We start from the raw sequence: 20,700 nt of genomic DNA, 5'->3' as shown, positions 1-20,700 counted from the left end.
TTTGCTCTGAGAATGAGGAATGATACAAATTACTGCTTGATTAATAAAGCAGTTTTGTGGGAAAAACCTAATTGGTAGGTAGGTGTGGAATAATAGTGAAACGTTGCAATTAACTGAGTGAGAACTGTGTAACTATCCATCAGTTATGGATGGTTTTTTTTTGCATAACAACATAATATATTAATACTGAATTAGAATATAAAAAGTCTGAGGTAGAAGGCTAGGAATGTTGCACCTGGCCAGAATTCCTCCAAATCTTGAATTTCGGCCTGGAAATGTATTGTTATCAGTCATCAGACATATCAGCCTGTCTTGGATCACTTCAGAGACTTTTAACAGTTCGTAGACTGATAAAAAACCAACTTCTGTAGCAATGAGAATTGTTAGAAGGAGTAGTGAGAATTCTTCCCTCTGATTGACAGCTGATTATGCTGATATGCTTCTAGAGTTTTCTAGAGGTTGGTAGAAAGCTATGTCTTGTTCAAACCCCAACTCAGACTGCTGTATAAAGAGAACCCTGTTACATGTTACTTGAAGTTTGGACATGACTTGACTTTTCTGTGGGATACAGTAAGTATTATATTCTGCATTTAAAGGACTTCACCCTCTGGGCAGGCTGCCTCAAGGTATGGCAAAAAGAGATTTCAAAATTCATATGGGAAGGGGAGAGACCCAGAATTAAACATTTGATCTTTATAGATATAAAGGACAGAGGAGGCTTCTCCCTACCCAATATGAAATTATACTATGAGGCAGCCTGCATCACATGGTTGAAGGACTGGTGTAAACTGCAGGACCTGGACCTCCTGGATTTGGAGGGCTTCGACAATCGTTGGGGATGGCATGCTTACCTTATATACGGAAAAGCCAAAATCCATAAAAACTTCACAAACCACATAATTAGAAAGTCACTTTTCGCAGTCTGGGAGAAATACAAAGAACTGTTGGAGCCCAAAGTTCTGTGGTGGACCTCCCCAATTGAAGCTTCTGTGGTGAAAAGAAAAAAATACTCAGGAAATCTGGCCAACATATAAAACTCTTTTAAAGGAAGAAGATAACCAATTAAAATTAAAGAGTTTTGAGGAATCGAGAGAGTACGTCTCAGATTGGTTCCAATACCATCAGATACATGAAAAATTTAAATCTGACAAACAAAAGGGTTTCATAACAGAAATCTCTTGATTCGAATCCGAAATAGTAAACTCTAAAAGAAAAACCCTCTCCAAAGCACACCAACTCCTCCTTGACTGGGAAGTCAAGGAGGAAGAGGTCACTGAGGCCATCATTAAGTGGTCACAGGATGTTGGGTATTCAGTAACCATGCCACAGAAGCTTACCTCCTGGGGATCACAGATTTGGATATCCCACAAAAAATGAAGAGTATATTTTTATATGCCACAGTGGCAGCAAGAATTCTTATCGCTACAAAGTGGAAGAGTGATGAAATCCCTTCTATTCATGAATGGATCCAAAAGTTAACAGATTATGCAGAGTTAGATAGTTTATCAGAAAAAATAAAGAACAAACCAAAACAGGAATTCATCTCAAAATGGGAAGCCTTTAAAGTTTATTTGAAAAACAATTACAGTAGTTTAAACTCTGTCGTAGCGTTTGAATAACTTTAGTAGTAAATTTAAGAAAGATCTGAAACCTTAGATAAATCAATAATTAGTAAATTAGTTAATTTAAGACAAAAACATGTACTGGCAACAAATAATAGATAATTGAAATAAGGAATGGATGGGAGGTTGGGTCTATAGTCCAAGGACCACTTTTTGTTTTATTGATTTGTAATTAATATTGTCCATATCATGGTTGGTTTTGTATTTCTTGTCTTATTTTTTCTATTTCTTTTTTTGGTGTATCAAAAAAAGGGGGGGGGAGAGGGGAAATACTGTAAAATTAATGAATGTTAAAATGATGTGGGACTGAAAATAAATGGTTTTGGTAGTAAGGCTAATAAGAATATGTAAATATAGATAGTTATTTGGATGAAAATATATAGTTATAATAGGTTAAGATTATAGAGTAAAGATAAATGAAAGAGGGTAAGGATTTGCTGAAAGGACTTTGTAAACGGGAATACAAAAGGGGAGGTGTGAGGAGATCAAGGAAATAAGCAAATGAATTTAAAGATATTGAAAAATGGATTATTTCTTTTTAAGATATTTTTCTTTCTTTTTTCTCTTTTTTATTTTTTCAACTATCGGCTTTTTAGGTTTCTTTTTTCGTGTTAGTTGTTGTTCTTTTTTCCTTTTTTCCTTTTTTGTATGTGTAATAGTTGGTTTAATTACTTTTAATTTTTTTTTAAAAAAAATATGTTTTGTGTAAAATCTCAATAAATATTTAAAAAAAGAAAAAGAAAAAAGAGGACTTCATCTCCCTGGGAGGGCATACCCCGTTTTCTCTTGAGACATACAGATGCCAACAGTCTAGAAGGAAGGGAAAAATAAAGTATGTTGCCCTGTGCTTGCCAGTTGCTGAGGAGTAGGCTGTCGGTCCATGCTGTGCATATCCTTTGTGTGCTGTGCCTGCCTGTCTGCTGCATAGCCTCATATGATAATTAAACTGCAAGCTTAACTTCCCAACAGCAACCCAGATTATGATCCATCCATTAGGAGCCCCTCCTATCATAGGACCGAGATGACCCTGGTTGCCCTAACACAGGGGTCTGCAACCCGTGGCTCCGGAGCCGCATGTGGCTCTTTTACACCTTTGCCGCGGCTCCGGGGCGGATACTTCAAGGGGAGGAAGCGCATTGTGCGCTCTGACACTCCCCACTGTGGTGGGCGCTGTACTGGCTGTGACGTCGCATGGGGGCGGTGCATGTGTTAGTCACGCACCGTCCCGACGTCACCTTCCCGCCCGCTGTCAGATCACGGCTCTGGAGATATATTTGTTTTAAATGTCACAATGGTTTTGCGGCTCCCAGTTTTGTTTTTTTCTTCAGAAACGGGTCCAAGTGGCTCTTTTTGTCTTAAAGGTTGCAGACCCCTGCCCTAACAGATGATATCCGCAGGCAGCGGGATCGAGGTGGGACGGGGCTGCTGATTCTTTTAGACCTGAACTTCTGGACCACTGCCTCGCCAGTGGGGGGATCCAGTGCACAGTCCTTCAATGGCTCCACTCGTTTCTCTCTGGTTGGGGTCAGAGGGTGGCGCTTGGGGGGGACTGTTGTCGCGCCACTCCTTGGTGTGTGGAGTGCCGCAGGGTGTGATACTCTCCCCGATGCTTTTCAACATCTTTATGCGCCCCCTCGCCCAGCTTGTCTGGAGGTTTGGTTTGGGCTGCCATCAGTATGCTGATGACACCCAACTCTATCTGTTGATGGATGGCCATCCTGACTCGGCCCCAGACACACTGACCAGATGTTTGGAAGCTGTGGCTGGATGGTTACGTGGGAGCCGGTTGAAGTTAAATCCTTTGAAGACAGAGGTCCTTTGGCTGGGTTGGGACAATATGGGATTGGGGGGCCAACTCCCATCTCTTGCGGGGGCGCAATTAGTGCCAGCGCCGTGGGTTAAGAGTTTGGGTGTAATCTTCAACACCTCCCTTTCTATCCAGCCATAACAAAGGTGGCATTTTTTCATCTCTGCCAAGCTAAGCAGTTGGCTCCTTAGCTCTCTCGCCCTGACCTAGCCACTGTGATCCACACGATGGTCACCTCCAGGCTTGATTATTGTAACTCACTCTACGTGGGGCTGCCCTTGAGACTGACCCAGAAACTCCAGCAGGTGCAGAATGCCGTGGCAAGGCTCCTTTCGGGGTCTGCCGCGGGATCACATTCACCTGGTGCTATACCAGCTGCACCGACTCCCATTGGAGTACAGGATCAGGTTTAAGGTGATGGTTTTAACCTTTAAAGCCCTATATGACCTAGGATCCTCGTACCTACAGGACCGCCTCTCCTGGTATGTCCCATGGAGGACCTTATGGTCAAATAAAAACATCTTGGAGATCCCGGGCCACAAGGAGGTTAGGCTGGCCTCGACCAGAGCCAGGGCTTTTTTGGCTGTGGCCCCGATCTGGTGGAATGCTCTGTCACAAGAGACTAGGGCCCTGCGGGACTTGAAATCTTTCCGCAGGGCCTGCAAGATGGAGCTGTTCCACCAGGCCTTTGGCCGAGGCACAGTCTGACCCCCTCTCTCCTTCTGTAATCCTCATAGAACTCTAGCCCAATGGTTGCCATTAATTTGATTCTGAATTGATTTAAAAATGTATTTTAATTAATTGACTGTGTGGTTTTATGTACACTGTGCTATTTTTGCTTGTTGTTAGCTGCTCTGAGCCCGGCTTTGGCCGGGGGCGGTGGCGGTGGGGGGAGATATATATATATATATATATATATATATATATATATATATATATATATAAATAATTTATTATTATTTTCATGCATCTGGCTTGAAGATTGTGTGGCTGTTTTATTCCATCATATGTTGAGTGTAAAAAGAAAGGGGATCAGAAAAGGGACAGCGGATCATCATTTTTATTGATTTCTAGTCCCAGCTTACCACTGCCAATCAGGCAGGCAGATCCATATCAGGGGGGAACTCTGAAAATGCACAAAATAGCAGTACATTAGTTAGTTAGTAGGGCTGAACTGAAATGTTCCCTATTAACAGTTGATGAAATATAAGGATAAGCATTTTAGTGGGGAGGTGAATGATGGGTGGGGGGCTATAGCAGTGGCACTTCTCTCTTCTTCTTCCATTTACAATAAAAAAGCCCTTGGAATGATGCTATGTCACAATGCAGTCTTGTTCCAGAAGAAATGGGGGGCAGGAGATGGCAGCCACCAGCTTTAACATCTGGGGAAACTGGAAGTAAAATACAGTGGTACCTCAGGTTACAGATGCTTCAGGTTACAGACTCTGCTATCCCAGAAATAGTACCTCGGGTTAAGAAGTTGGCTTCAGGATGAGAACAGAAATTGTGCAGTGGCAGCGGGAGGCCGCATTAGCTAAAGTGGTACCCCAGGTTAAGAACAGTTTCAAGTTAAGAACGGACCTCCAGAATGAATTAAGTTCTTAACCCGAGGTACCACTGTACACAGTTTGATCTCAGCTGGTTACAGCCGCAGGAATTGATTCAACTCAGTTTTTTATCAAGCTATAAGGAGATCATGATAACTTTGGTACATATTTGACAGAGACTCCTTTCGATTGAAAGACACAAATAAGACTCTGTTAAAAACACATTTATTATACTTGGTTAGAAATCCTAACTGGGAAGCTGGAGCTTATCATTTGAGCTCTGTAGGTAGAAAACATGAGAAAGTCCAGTCCTTTGTGTTGTATTGAACAAAGTAATTGTGCTTGTGGAATGACTTCAACTTGGGCAACAAAGCTTTCCCTCTCTCCCCTTACGCATTCCTGCTCCTCCTCCTAATCTGACCTGGGTTCCCCCACAACCCTCCAGAGCAGATTTGGATGGAGTGTGGCAAGAGGAGAGATGGGGAGTTCCATTGCATGAACAGAGGTAGTTCAAGGGGTACAATTACTCCACTGATACAACCCTTTGCTTTCTCTGTTTTTTTTAATTTTTTAAAAAACCTGTTAATCAAACACAAGATCAGTATCATCAACAGAAGAACCTAATACTGCAAGTGAAGAGCATAATTAAACGTTGTTTAGATTTTATGGCCTATAGCTGCTGGAATGAAGGATAATATGAATAAACATCACTATTGACAAAATTGCATGTTACGCCTGATTACTTAATTACTCTCAGTGTGTATCGTTACATGGGAGCCAAATAAAAAAAAGCAATTGTGGTACACTGGTAGTGTCTTATTAAATCAGTAAGTAATCTACTGAATATTGAAATGTTTGGTTCACTGGGTAGATCATCTCTCTCTGTATCATTCACTTGTTCCAATGACGGATGCTGCATTTTAATTTGGCTACATTCCTTTTTTTAAATAATCTGTACAACTGATTTAGGTCTGTGTATTTTCCCGGACAACACCATTTGCACACCTTCTCCCTGCCCACAATGTGATCAGTTCTTCATCAAGATTTGAGATATGGAGCTGGTGCATGACCAGATGTGTTTCTTTTTGAATGAGGACGGTGACAGGGCCACATGATAGCTATGCTGATCTCCACTAATGCAAATTATCAGCTGTCTTAGGAAATGGTAGGAACAACCCAGGCCTCTTGCTGTGGACATTCTCACCTGCTCTGCTCCCAGAACTAATAAAGGGAAAAAAATTCATATGGAGAGGTTGCTCTCCTAGACAGCTAGAATCTGTGTAGACAGAATTATGAAACTGTACTTATAAGAACTTATACGTATAGGAACCAAGCATTTTTTAAACTCTGCCTCTGTCCAGGACACCTGATCTCATCTTAGTCATCAATTCCAGCCTGGGAAAGTACATGAAGGAGGAAATTGGAGGGGGGGGGGAGTGACTCTTGCAGCATCTTCAACTCTCAGTCTGACCTCAGTCTGGAAAAGTGGGCAGAGTGCCATTGGGGAGCAGAGATGGATTTAGGGTAGCACAACTGTTTCCGCTGCACTGGGCACCAAGCCTAGGAGACATTGCAGGGCGTCACAATGGTGGCATTGTGAATTGAACAGAACAAGGTGAGAGACGGCGGGGGGCGGGGGAGAGAGAGCGCTGAATTTTGGACTTGCACAGCACTGCTGAAATTTGAAAGACCAAAGTTTACCCCTGCTGGGGAAGAAACCCTGAGAGCCACAGGTAGCCCACCAATTGCCCACTTATGTGTTAGCTTGTGCTACTTTTAAATCTTCTGGAATAACTCCTAATAGGTCTAATTGACAGCAGGGAATTCTATCTTGTGGGGGCCTTGGTTGAAACAAATGTGCCCCTTTTCTGTTGTTCGGTGTAATGCGTCCTCATCGGGTCTCATGCACTTCATGTCTTTATGTGTGCACACCAGTGGCGTAGCGTGGGGGTGCAGGGGGGGGTCGGCCGCACCGGGTGCAACATCTGGGGGGGGGGCGCTCGCACTCGCAGCTCTCTGCCCCTACCTGGCTCACTCACTCTCACTGCAGTGCTGGCTGTGCGAATCCGATCCAAGCCACCGGGTCGCCGCCCACTGTGGAGGAGGTGGGTGCCAGGCATGTGGTGCGGTGCGGAGAGAGAGCGAGGGACTATCTGGGGGAGGGACAGTGCAGCGGGGGGTGCAAATTACTTGCCTTGCCCCAGGTGCTGACAACCCACGCTACGCCACTGGGGTACACACAAACCAAGCATTTTTGAAAACTCTGCCTCTGAAATTTTTGGAGATGGCTTTTTCTGTTGACTTCATATTGGACTCCTAACAAATACCCAACAATAACCTCTACTGCTATTTATTTCCTTCATTAGACTAATGCTATGGAGAAAAATATCCCAGTTTGCTTTGTAGGAAGATGTTTTTGTTTCTGTTTTTGAAACTCATTAATGAGCAGCAAAGTGGAATACACTTTCAGTATAGAAATGTTATTTGTTGGACTGGGAACACCTACTTCAGATTAGGAACAGTATTTTTAATCTCATGGTTTCCTGTATTCATTTGCTGTGTCTTATTTTTGTCATTGTCAGGGCAAAATGAAACTGCTCTTTCATTTCTTAACAAGTCATGAATCATTTTTACTATGGGGGTATTCACTATTTTCATACTGATGAGTTGTTTATGTAAGCACATAGTCTCCCCCCTCCCCTGCATTTTCCTATGGAAGCGCACCTTCTTGCAATTGGTTTTGTGTTAGTCGTAGATCAACAAAACCTATCGTATAGAACATCTGAAACCCTTTCGTATAATGAGTGTTTCAACAGCCTTTGCATAATGTTATCAATATACATCTTATTTCATATTCCATTCTCTATACTTGATTTCACTTTGGTGAGCAGTAACATTCCCCGTGACCTTAAGGGTGGATTTTGTGATATTGAGAGATGTATCTGTGGCACAGAAGTTACTTCTCAGCCTCCTTCCTGTCAGTTTTCCCTGTGAAGCAACAAAACTCTCTTTTGTAGCCTGAGCTTATAGAGCAGCTTGATGGGGTTGAAATAGAGTGGTATGTTGGGAAATTCCATTTTAAAGGAATGACAGGCAGATGCATGTGTAAGTCTCCACCCCCATCATTCAGCCCGGACACTGAGATCCAGCACCGAGGGCCTTCTGGCAGTTCCCTCATTACGAGAAGTGAGGCTACAGGGAACCAGACAGAAGACCTTCTTGGTAGTGGCATCCACCATGTGGAACACCCTCCCTTCAGATGTCAAGGAAATAAGCAGTTATCCTATTTTTAAAAGACATCTGAAGGCAGCCCTGTTTAGGGAAGTTTTTAATATTTAGTGCTGTAGTGTTTTTAACATGTGATTGGGAGCCGCCCAGAGTGGCTGGGGAGACAGCCAGATGGGCGGGTTGTTGTTGTTATTATTATTATTATTATCATTATTGTTGTTGTTGTTGTTGTTGTTATTATTGTTATTATTGTTATTGTTATTGTTATTATTAATTTATTTCCCAACTGGGTTGCATCAGTAGCCTAGGTGTTCTTTAAAATAAATGAACATTATCTTAAAATGCAATATGAGATGATTGGGGGGGGTCCTCCTTATAGATAATATATTCCATGGACTATACATATTAATCTTAGTTGATTAAATTTTGCTTTTCATACAACAGAACTCTTATCTCTCTCTGTCTCTTTTTATCTTCTTCTCAGCCTTCTTTGAATCCTGGAGGAAGACAGGAATCTGATGTAGTTCTTTTAAACCACTGGAGTATTAGAAATTATGAAGTGCAACGTGGAGACATAGTTTCACTGGTGTAAGTAACTAAACTAAATATATCTGCATTCTTCTTTGGTCCATTAATGTTCTTCACAGGTTTTCATGTGAAATGCTGTTACGCAGTTATGGCTGCAGACAAGAACACGACAGATTCGTTGCACGGGTAACAAATTCAATTATTACTGTTGAATTCCAGATCTTCAAAGCGTTTATCATCATGGATTTGAAAGCGCAATGCCAGTAGATGTGGCAATACATACTTGTGAATAAGAAATGCAAATGTAAGCAGCCTGCAGTGGTGCAGCATTAATAATGATAATTATATGAATAATAAGACCAAAGTGAAAGATGGTAGAAAAATATGTTGAATTGGTTGGATAAAAGATTTAGATACGTTGCGTCCTAAGCAGATTCCTCTTAGTGTGGAACACAATACTTGATCTGCTTTGATGTAGATGTTGGCATTGCTCCATTTCAGGAAGAAGTATGATGTGGAAGTTGGACCAAAATTGGTCATTCCTGAAACATTCCTGAATCAGTTGTTGACTTATTCATGGAGTGAGTAGTCATTAGGTGGCACTGTTTCTCTGTTCAGTGCTTCCCTCAATTTAGATAATGTAAACTGTCCTGCTCTTAATGCAATGTAGAAATGGAATGTCGAATTGTGCAGAACAGACACAATGACATTAAGCGAATTGATGGTACATGCTTTAATGACAAAATTTATTTTTTAGCTTTTATAATCAATGCATGCACTAACCAGACAGCTATGAGAGTTGTCTTTGGTTTTCCCCTGCTGAAAGTTGTCCACACTGGAACTGGTTGTTGGGAAAGGTATATTTTTTATGTATACTGTTAGAAATTCTCAGAGTACACAAGTAGCGTTTATTGGTTGTTTCTGTATTAGCTGCTTGCTGTTGCATTTTGCAATAACGCTATTATGACTTTTTTGTGATGATCTTTCAGCGGTAATGTTGTGAAGCTCATTCTTATTTATGTGCTTATTATATGCATAGTTGCTGCTTATGTCTGATAAGGCTCCAAAAACAGGATGCAACAAACCCACTCATAAGTAAGATTAATGCACAGATACTCATTTTCAACGACCTTGTGTTGGAGGAACTGTAATTACTTTGTGGAGGAGCAAGAAAACAAAGCACTCAGGCACAAGCACTGTCAAGGGGAAATCTGCCATATTTGGCCTTTGTTGCCTCCTTTGACCTTCCATGTCCTTCACTGGCTACTTTGGACTTCCACGTGCTACAGGATAAAGCTTTCTCCCTCCCCCTAAAAAATAACATTCAGGATTGCATGGCCAAAGTTGTCCTAATTTGTCTTGGTTCTTTCTCCTCCTAATGTCAAGAGAAACCTCACCAGTCATGTGTATGGGAAAGGGGTAGCCTTTCTTGAAAGTTTCCTGGGCCCCTTGGCTCTGTAAGGGTCTGGCTTGATTTGGCAGCCTCAGACAGTTGAGGAGAAGTAGGAGGAAGGTGCAGTGGTGGTGGTTGAAGGCTGGTACCCAGGGATGGAGAACTGCGGTTCCTCCCCTTCTGACTCCAGGGTGCCCAGAGGGGGAAACTGACCTGCTGGTTCTCCCTGATGCACTGCCCACATAGCTCAGAGCCTCATTTTGGAGGGAGAAGACTGCAGCCAGTTGGTGCGGGTAGCTGAGCAGGAGACAGAGGTGGCTGAACTGGAGTCAGAGGGGCAGAGGCTCTTGTTCCCAAGATCCAGGTGCTATCTTTTTAGGTGGGATCAGACAAAGTGTGCATCTGCACACATGGAATTTCCATAAGGCAAGGGAGTCTTGCAAGAGAACTTGTCATACCCTGTTGTTAAAAGCTGGGTGGGAGAGCCATGCCAATGGATGAGACATCTTCATTGCTTCTGTCCAGTTCTGAATCTCATGCCTTGGCTTTGAAATAATGACTAATGGACCCTTGGTGTGCTGCTGAGCCTTTGCTGTTACTTGCCTGAATAAATATCTCTTTCTTATGTTAAGGTGCATGGTAAGATTCTAGACACTACTGTGTTTCCCAAACACTTGGTTTCAAAGGATAGTTGTGGTTATGGTGGAAGTGTACATCAATCAAAGGTTACAATAAAGACTATAACATTGTATGAACCCTTCTGAATAAATGGAATTTTGGAAACCTGAATCTGATAATGCTTTGTTTTTATGGGATATCATTACTTTATGTTATATTTCAATAAACTTCTCCCTGCCACCTCCTCCCAAAAGGTTATGATCTGCTGAGAAGTTCAACAATGTGTTGTGAATTCTTTGGGTATCTTATTTCCTAACTGTTATGCCCCATTTTCTGCCATTAAAAGTGGCACCTGAAGTGGTGTACAAGCATAATAAAATAATAATAAACATAATTGAAGCAAAAACCCAGAAACAATGTAAATTAATAACTAGCACAGTCAGATTAAAATTCTATGCAGAGGAAACCAAATGGATGCAGCTTTTTGGTAGTCATAAATACTAGGCAGCGAAATGTAGTGAAAGTTATTGATGGTTTGAAATAAAGCATGCAGTGTCAGTACATCCATAAATAATAGCCTCTTTAGTAAATTATTAGCTGAAAATGTTGGTGTTAAATCTGCTGCATCTGATCATTATTGTTTTTGAAATACAACTGACTGTAATCAGCAGCTGCTCTTTCCAAAGACATACAGCGCTTACTGATTGGAATTGTTGTGGTGGAATTATCTTGAATTAAGCTTCGCCACCCCTCGCCTGATTTCATTCCACCACACTACCTAGGCACAACTTATTTTAGTTTAGGTTTGTTTGTACCTCAGATATGGCAAACATTAATCTTTGGGTTTCAGTATACTGTAGACAAAATGAAGATACAGTAGAATTGGTTAAACTGAGGGGGGGGAGGGAAGAATAATTTAAGAACATTGTCAAAATTGCAAGAGAAATTTGAGGAGGTATCCCAGCATACAGTTCTTTCCGTTATTTAAAATTTAGTGTGACATGGTGGTTTATTAGCAAAAATAAACCACAGTTCTGTAATGCAACAGGTACTGTAGTGGAAAAGGAGTGTTTGAAATTGAGAAAGAAGCACTAGCATTATAACCAGTAAAAATAATGCAATAATCTCATGTTTGAATGCAACCTAGGTGCCATTAAGCAAGCTTGGGTAATAAAGAACTTTTAATGGCTCAGACCAAATAGAAATAGATTCTTGGTTCTAAATGTTTTCTGAATGCTTTAAAGGCCGTATTTGCACCACAAAATTACAAAGAAATTTAGTTTCCCTTGATATTTTCTAGTGTCTCATAGTTTGAGCCTCTTTTGTAACTCAACTGGTACTCAAACCAAATGTTCTCTGAAACCATTATAGTTAATATCCATTGATAATCTTATTCATTCTGATAGTCTCAAGTATTGTCTGTTGTAATTATGCAGCACTGCCCACATCATCTAAGGTTTGTGATTAGAGTAAGTGAATCCTAAGAGCATTAAATACATCAGCAAACCTTTGGAGTGCTCTTCTGATCTATGATAAGCAGCTTTCCCAAACTAAGGAATAGAAAGGAATAGGAGACCAAAAAAGAAAAGGAAAAAAAAGTTAAGAGATTTGTAGCTTGAAAGAGACCAATTTAAAAATTTAAAAACATAAATTAAGCAAATCTAAACACCCACCCTAATCTTTCTCTCAAGGGTTTGCCAGTATTTTCTCTGCAATTGCTTTCTTCTGTGTTAAAATGATGCATATGGCTCTTTAGGAATTCTTAAAGTTGCATCAAGACGGGAAATCACCAGCATAAATATCCCATTTAGTATAGAAAAGCACAGCTGTTACTATATTTTAATTGGAAGCCTTGGTGCTGCCTGACTACCAAGCGAGACACAGATTCCCCTTTACAGATACATGCACTGGCATGGTTACAATGGCTTTGCCAGCCGAATAACATGTAAGGATTTGCACCCATGCAGTTCTTCTGAATCGCCTTTTCCTGAAACCAGTGAGCAGATGGCAAAACAGTTACGATACAGAAAGCAACCGTCACTCCCCTGCTGCATCCATTCTTTTCTCTTTCTCTCATAATACTAGAACTCAGGTCATCCAATTAAACTGATTGACAGAATATTCAGGACAGACAAAATGAAGTACCTCACACCATCATATAATCAATTTGCTGCCACAAGATGATGTGATGGCTACTAACACAGATGGCTTTAGAATGGGGTTTAGCAAATCCATAGATGAAACATCTGTATCAATACTATTAGTTATATGCAACCTCCAGGCTCAGAGACAGTATGTCCTTAAGTACCAGTTGATGGGAGGAACAACTCCCCAAATCTTGCCCTCTTGCCTCCTTGTGGTCTTCTAGAAGCATCTTTCACCACTGTGGAAACAGGATTTTGTCTGATCCAACATCATTCCCAGATGTTCAAATATTACAGTGGTACCTCTACTTATGAACGCGATCCGTTTCAGGGTGCCGTTCACACCCCCAAAAGTCCGTAAGTAGAGTGCCGCTACTGCACATGCGTGAAACGCGATAGAGCATTTCTGCGCATGTGTGAAGCACGCAGATCGCAGGCTGAACCCGGAAGTAAACACTTCTGGGATTTGCTGCATTTGTAACCTGAAAAGATGCAACGTGAAGCAAACGTAACACGAGGTATGACTGTACTTATTGACATGATGGATTTCAAAACTGTCTTTCTGGATAAATTGTCCTCTGAAGGCAGTTTATGATGGTCCAAAATAAACATAATAATTTGCACAAAAACAATGAGAAGAGCAAACAAATGAATAAAGCAATTCACCAGCAAATAAAACAACTTTAAAATTGTAGTGGCAGTGGCAGATATAACAGGTATGAATATATAGAGCCGTAAATCATACAAAATCCAACATGAATGAAAAAGTCTTTAGGGCCCTCGCAAATGCCAGTCTGAGAGGGGAGGCAGGAAGAGTGAATGAATTTCCCTGTGAGAATATTCTAGAGATACATGGTCATCACAGAAAAGGTAGTTGCTAGCCTAGCAGCCCCTACAGGTGGACCAGGAAGCAGAATCTCAGATGCTGAAATTGAGACCTTGGTGGTTCATACAAGTTCAGGTAGTTTTTCAGGTAGCCTGGTCTTAGACCATTTAGAGTTTTACAGGTTAATGCCAGCACGTCAAATTGGGCTTGGAAACAAATAGGCAGCCAGAGAAAATGCTGCAATGTGATTAGGGCTGGGTGATAATATTGTCCTAAGCCGGTTTGAAGTCCATATTGTGATATTGGTTTCATAATTTTTGACCTGGAAATATATCATGAATAAGGATGTGTGTTTGTGTGTGTGTTATGCAAAAATAACAATGCAGGAAAAAAACAACAACCATGAAGCCAGCCATTGCCTCTACATAGCTCCATCCTTATTTTAGACATTGTAATATATCAGTATATCACTTGGCTATGAGTGATCGTCAAAGAAGAAGAATATCACAATGTTTATTTATCTGGTGATATATCATGATGTTGAAAACCAGATATTGCCCAGCCCTACTGCTCACCTCTACATAGTTCCATCCTTATTTCAGGAATTGTGATATATTGGTATATCACTATGCTTTGCCCAGCCCTAAATGTGATCAGAATGCCTAGCTTCTACAAATGTTCTTGCTGCCACATTTTGCAAGAACGGAAGCTTCCAAACCATTTTTTAAACATAGAATCCATTAGGGTCATGTTTTTGTTTTTTTTAAATATATTAGGAGGGGTTTTTTTGTTTTTGTCTTAATTTTGTCCTGTATAGCAAGCATTTAATCTCTCTCTCTCTCTCTCTCTCTCTCTCTCTCTCTCTCACACACACACACACACAATTGTAAGGATACAGAATTGGGGTCCTAATATCACATTAAAGAGTTTAGCAGCAATGCCAAGCCTTTTGAACTTGGAGGTTGTGTGGATTAATGCAAATGTGTCCCCCCCCCCGTTTTTGTTTTTAAAAGGCAGCCTTTAGTTGTCAATATCCTCTAGCAGGGAAGAACACTGTAGGAGTGCATGATCATGCATTTAAATATGTTTCCCCAGCATCTCGGCTGTAAGGTCATATCCAACAGCAAGTTAAAAATAGACTGTGTTGAGTGTAAAGGGGAAGTTAAGCAGACACAAACAATGCAGCAGGCCTTCTGGGTATACAGGATGCCATTATCCTTTGCTTGCTAGTATTATATTTTCTCTCTTTGCAGTAGAGGCCACATTTCCCTTGCTACAGCTGTTATAGAGCTTGTTACAGCATAGATACTGTTTCTAATTTTATTGGTTTTCTCTAAGCAACACATGCGACACGACACAAGTAGTATGTTTACAGTGTATTGTTTTTGAAAGGCATGGCTTTGAAAAATGTGCACAGTGTATCACTGCAAGTTTACAAAGAGTACTGAACCACACAACTGAAGTCTGGGAGTTATGCACAGTTTGGCCAAATATTTATTCAACAACCAAAATCCCTTCTTAGCCAGTCATTGTTGACGATATTGGGCTAGATGGTCTTCTTAGGTATAATACAACTTTTAATCTTATTACATTGCTTTTTTGCTTTATTTCCTGTGTTCCGCCCATGATGGATGTTGAAGGACAGTGTAAGAATACATATCTTGAAGATATAGAGGCAGTTTTGATATAGAGGACTACGTACCTTATTTCAAAGGTCTAGTGAAACTGTCTGCTTTCCATCTCCCTTTCATTTTCTGCTTAGACTTCTGTTTGGGATAAAGCAATGTTAAGTTTACAGTAGTGAATATTTCCCTTTAGAAAGACTTTGCATGCCAGCAAGCTGCTTAGATGCATAAATTTGTAAGATTGGAACTGGGGTGTTTTAACCAGCAGCGCATATTGTATGTTTGTATCACATAATAATGGGCTTAATTAATGATCACCTTCTCTTTAACCCTTTCAACTATTCTCCATCAGGTGTTTCTTGGCATCTTGATTGAAACAGCTTGTATTGTGTTGGGGAAATGTTGCCAATTTAATTGGTACCTAAGCTCTTCACCTTGAATTTACCTTTAATGTAGGCACAATGCATAATGTACTATTATACTATTATTTAGAGGTAACAAACACCAAGGGCGTTTGCCACTCAGGGAAAAATATGTTTCGAAAATGGAGATAAAATCAATAAGTAAAACTTTATAAATTGATGGAAATTGTACCTGTTCCTTCTGGTTTGGTGACAACATAGATATGTGGAGTCAGACTCTCTATGCAGAAATATATGTGAAAGCTTAAGAAGGGCAAGATTTGCTTTGCTTTCAAAGTGAGGCCTCTGTTCACCGAGTTGTGAATTTCATGAGTGTTTTTATTATTATATTTATATCTCACTCTTGCTCCCAGGTGCTCAGCATGTAGTTTTCCCATTTCACAATCTTTCCTCACAACAACCCTGTGAAGTAGGTTAGGTTGAGATATGTTGATTGGCCCAAGCTCACCCAGTGAGCTTCATGAAGGCTGAGTGGGGATCTGGGCTTCTAACCACTATATCTCACTGGGTCAAACTTTTCATTAAATAGTATTCATTAAATAGTTTCCAGCACCCACAGCACACAGTTCTAATACTTAGGAATCCTAGATGATGACCAATTTCATACAGTGTAGATTGCTTGCAATGACATGAATAATAATAATAATAATAATAATAATAATGTATTTATATGCCACCCATCTGACTGGATTGCCCCAGCCATTCTGGGTGGCTTCCAACAAATTAAACAATTAAGCACAGTTAAACTTCAAACATTAAAGAACTTTTCTATACAGGGCTGCCTTCAGATGTCTTCTGAAAGTCAAATAGTTGTTTGTTTCCTTGACATCTGATGGGAGGGCGTTCCACAGGGTGGGTGCGACTACCGAGAAGGCCCTCTGTCTGGTTCCCTGTAATATTCACTATAGGAATCAATGTGAAACTCACGTACAGATTAGAGCATTTGATGACAGATACACACATTCTTCTTCCTGTATTTGAGAGTAGGGAAGGACCTCTGCAGTCCCCACCAAAAAAAGAAAAAGAAAAAGAAAAAAAAGTCCACAGTTATAATATACAAGGTTGACGTTTGTGTGGGTTTTGTGTTAATTCTTCTATGGAAGTGGCTTGTCCTTTTTTGCTACATGAAAAGCTCAATTATATGCAAAGATGCACATGTCAAAAAACATTCTGTACTACTTATCAGCTCTCATTTTCTTTCAATGACACCATTTAGTTTTAAATGCATTTGGTGTGTAAGCAGAATTCATATGCTTGGCTTAAGTATAACTCATTGAAGGGTTCCTAAATGGTACATCCTGCAATTTAATATTTATGATTCTCATAATATTGCTAAGCTGGCCTAAGGGAGTCTTGTTACCAAGCTAAAAGATGTGAGGTCAGCTGCAACTGACTGTAACAGTATTTAAACGATTAAGCCATTTGTGGAAGAATGAATTCTGCAAACAAATATCCTGTACAACAAACTACCCATTCATTCTTTCTCTCGTGGCAAAGAGACTAATCCTGTGATTACAATATTACATTAATTATATACATATGACTTGGAATTATTAATATATTGTTTAAACTAGAAAAGAGACGACACAAAATTTCAGCTGTACATAAACGATGTTCAGAGAATCCATTGTTTTCTAATGAAGGCCACCTGAAGTTAATCATTCACTGCTTGAAGCAGATTACTCTGCTTATTTTTCCAAGTTCGTTGAACAAAATGATAAAACTATTGCTTTTTGTTTCTATTTTAATCTATAGGTGGGACTTTTTGTTTGTATCCTAATGTACTTTAGCTTTATCAAAGCTTCTGGAAGGAATTAAGGATCAATAAAGATAAAGAGTTTCTGTAGACTGAGGTTCTCAACTGTTGTTCTCTGACACCATCACCAGATAAAGACAGTGCAGGGAAAGAAAGGACTAGGCACACAGTGATTGCTAATCGTGATTTATTTCATTTATTAAAAAATATAAACTGTATAGTAAAATCATAAAAAATTTAAAAAGCTTAAGCAAAAGAGTTAAAACAAACATCAGTAGATTGTGTGGTGTGTGTACTTTTAATTGCCCACATAGGCCTGGGAGAATAGAAAAGGCATTTAAAAGTTGGTGCAGAAGGTGCCTTCTGAAATTCTGTTGGCAGGCTGCTCCACAGGACAGGGCCAGTTTGTATAAAGATTTGGTTTTTGTTGGTGGCAAACAAGCCTAACCAACTTGGGGAACTTGCAGACAATTAGCAGAGAAAAGAAAAACAGTCAAAAAGCAAGGAGCAGGTACAGGAGGATTCAGTGATTGACAGTGTGTCCCCTGCACCCCAAATTTGGATAGCAATTTCCATAGGGATAACCATGTTAGCCTGTTGCAGAAAAAACAGCAGTCCTTGTAGCATAGTCTTCTTCAGCCTGGGGTCCCCACCAGCTTTGCAGTGGTTTCTGTCCTACCTGGCTAGTCACTTCCAGAAGGTGATGCTTAGGGAATGCTTTTCAGCCCCATGAAACCTTCAATGTGGGTTTTGTCAGGGCTCAGTTTTATCTCCCATGAATTTAACAGCTACATGAAACCACTGAGTGGGGTCACCCGGAGATTTGGAGTACATTGTGAGCAATATGTTGATTACACAAAGGTCTACTTCTCCTTGACACCTGCAAGTGTGGCAGTGGATATGCTGGACCGTTATCTTGCCTCGGTAATGGGCTGAATGAGAGCCAACAAACTGAAGTTCAGTCCAGAAAATACTGAGACACAGTGGGTGGATTTCTAGATGGCATGGGTGGGAGGTTGTGTCTCTGAAGGAGCAGGCATGTAGTTTGGGGGATCCTTCTGTATCCAATGCTGTCACTTGAGTCTGGCCTTGGTGGCATGGAATTCCATCCTTCCACTTCATCTGGTGGCCGTGGCCCAGCTGCACCTCATCTGGACAGAGATAGTCAGTCTTCTGTTGTCTGTGCTCTATGTTAGATCACTGCAATGCATTATACCTGGGGCTGCCTCTGAAGTAGATTGTAAACGTAAGCTAGTGCAGAATTCAGTGGCCAGATTGCTCACTGGGGCAAGACGGTTTGAGTATACAAAGCCAATCCTGGCCTGACGGCACTGGCTGCCAAATAGTTTCTGACCTATAGAGCCTTTAACAGCTCAGGACCGCAATACCTCAAGGACCGCCTCTCACCATATGAGCTGACTTGGAACCTGTTGTCATCATCTGAGGCCTTTCTTCATATGCCTCCTCCACAGGAGCTCCAGAGGGTGGCAACATGAGAATGGGCTCTTTCTGTGGTGGCTCCCCACTTGTGGAATGCTCTCCCCAGGGAGGCAAGCCTGGCACTTTGTTAGCTTTTGCTAATTAAACCATCTATGGCCTTTTAAACTGTGTCTGGGGTTGTTTTTGTTTGTTGTTATGGCATATATATATATACGTGATTGTATATTGTAAAGCCCCTAGTGATCTTCAGAGGAAGGGTGGTATAGAACTTTAATAAATTCCCATCATCTCCTGCATAGGGATGATGAGAGTTTTGTCAACAGCTATTGTTGGACTATAACGTTGGAAAAAGTAACATTGATTATGTTGTAAGCTTCTGTGGACATCAGCTGAAGTGGACTCCACATAGAGTTCTGTGATAATGAATTGTTGGCCTTAAAAGCTCTTTGATATTTTCCCCCTACTGCAATCTGGGCCTTGGGAGGTATCTGATGAAGTCAACTCCTGACACTTCTTCTGCCCTGTCCGATAAATCATTTAGCGGAAGGGATGTTCAGATCACTTCCCAGATTTATCTCAACAGATTTTTGATTTTTTTTAAAGCAGTGATAATTCTGTTTGTGCGAAATGTATTTTAGTAGAATGGAAAGAGAGTCGGTAATTATATGCACTGCAACTCAGCAGCGTTTTCAGTTCACAGGTTTTGCTAATGCAGCAACAGATAAACCACCGAGGGAAATTTGAAGTTGAAAGGGCTCTTCATCTCACCATTTATAAAAGGCCTCCTGGGGCACTGTTCTAGAAATTTCTCTTCGGCGACCATTTATATTGTAGTGCAGTACTTCCCTTGTGTACTGGGAACCAGGTTCAGCAGTGCAGCACTTGGCTGCAGCCCTTGGGGTGCTATGTCTTATCCTAAAGATAGTTGCACTCAAAATATGAAAGCTAGCAGTAGGCATGATGCATATAGTAGAAGAGTTTGGATTTGATATCCCGCCTTTCACTCCCTTTAAGGAGTCTCAAAGCGGCTAACATTCTCCTTTCCCTTCCTCCCCCACAACAAACACTCTGTGAGGTGAGTGAGGCTGAGAGACTTCAGAGAAGTGTGACTGGCCCAAGGTCACCCAGCAGCTGCATGTGGAAGAGCGGAGACGCGAACCCGGTTCCCCAGATTACGAGACTACCGCTCTTAACCACTACACCACACTGGACTTAGACTTAGTTGCTCGAAGTGTCACTTCCAGATGTGCCAAATCTATTCATTCTACTTTAAGTGGCACCTTCTTTTCAGTGTATCTGTTACTATACTGAAATCTGCTACTGTATCACTTCTGAGTGATGTGCTTATATACTTGCACAGGTGAGGTCCATGGCTGAGCTCCAAGCTCAGCAGAGCTTTCAGTTTTCTAGAAAGAGGCAAGTACTGACTTCCTCAGTTGATAAATCAATGGAACAGTTGGAAAACGGACTTTTCAGCTGCCTCATGTGACATTTAAACAGCCCAGTTTCCTGTCCTCTTCCCCAAGTAGATAGTTTCTTGCGCTTCAAGTGACGTTGCAAGTCTTTGGCTTTGTGTTGCTGGCTACTGTTTGCAGCCTGAGATCTTGGGTCACTTTTAAGTGCCCATCATATTGAGCTATAAAGAAAGAGCCTGAGAAGCACAGCCAATCCTATGCAGTCTGGGAGACACCCTTCAACCCCTGGGGCTGTACCAGGCTGATTTGCAGTCCCAAGATTGTGGGCA

The 20,700-nt window shown here is 41.0% G+C and overlaps 1 protein-coding gene across 2 annotated transcripts in view; it reads left to right on the top strand.

Annotated features, from left to right (window-relative positions):
• The window catches only part of IMMP2L (inner mitochondrial membrane peptidase subunit 2), a 456,338-nt gene that overhangs the window by 13,096 nt on the left and 422,542 nt on the right, over positions 1-20,700 (top strand). For both annotated transcript variants that reach the window (XM_083463861.1, XM_083463860.1), the window contains exon 3: positions 8,689-8,792. In XM_083463861.1, the coding sequence (XP_083319987.1) occupies positions 8,689-8,792 (104 nt within the window). The remainder of the gene's footprint in view (positions 1-8,688; positions 8,793-20,700) is intronic.

The sequence above is a fragment of the Podarcis liolepis genome, assembly GCF_965112155.1.
Source record: "Podarcis liolepis genome assembly, chromosome: 10".
NCBI lineage: Eukaryota > Metazoa > Chordata > Lepidosauria > Squamata > Lacertidae > Podarcis > Podarcis liolepis.
This window is presented reverse-complemented; position numbering and strand designations above follow the sequence as displayed.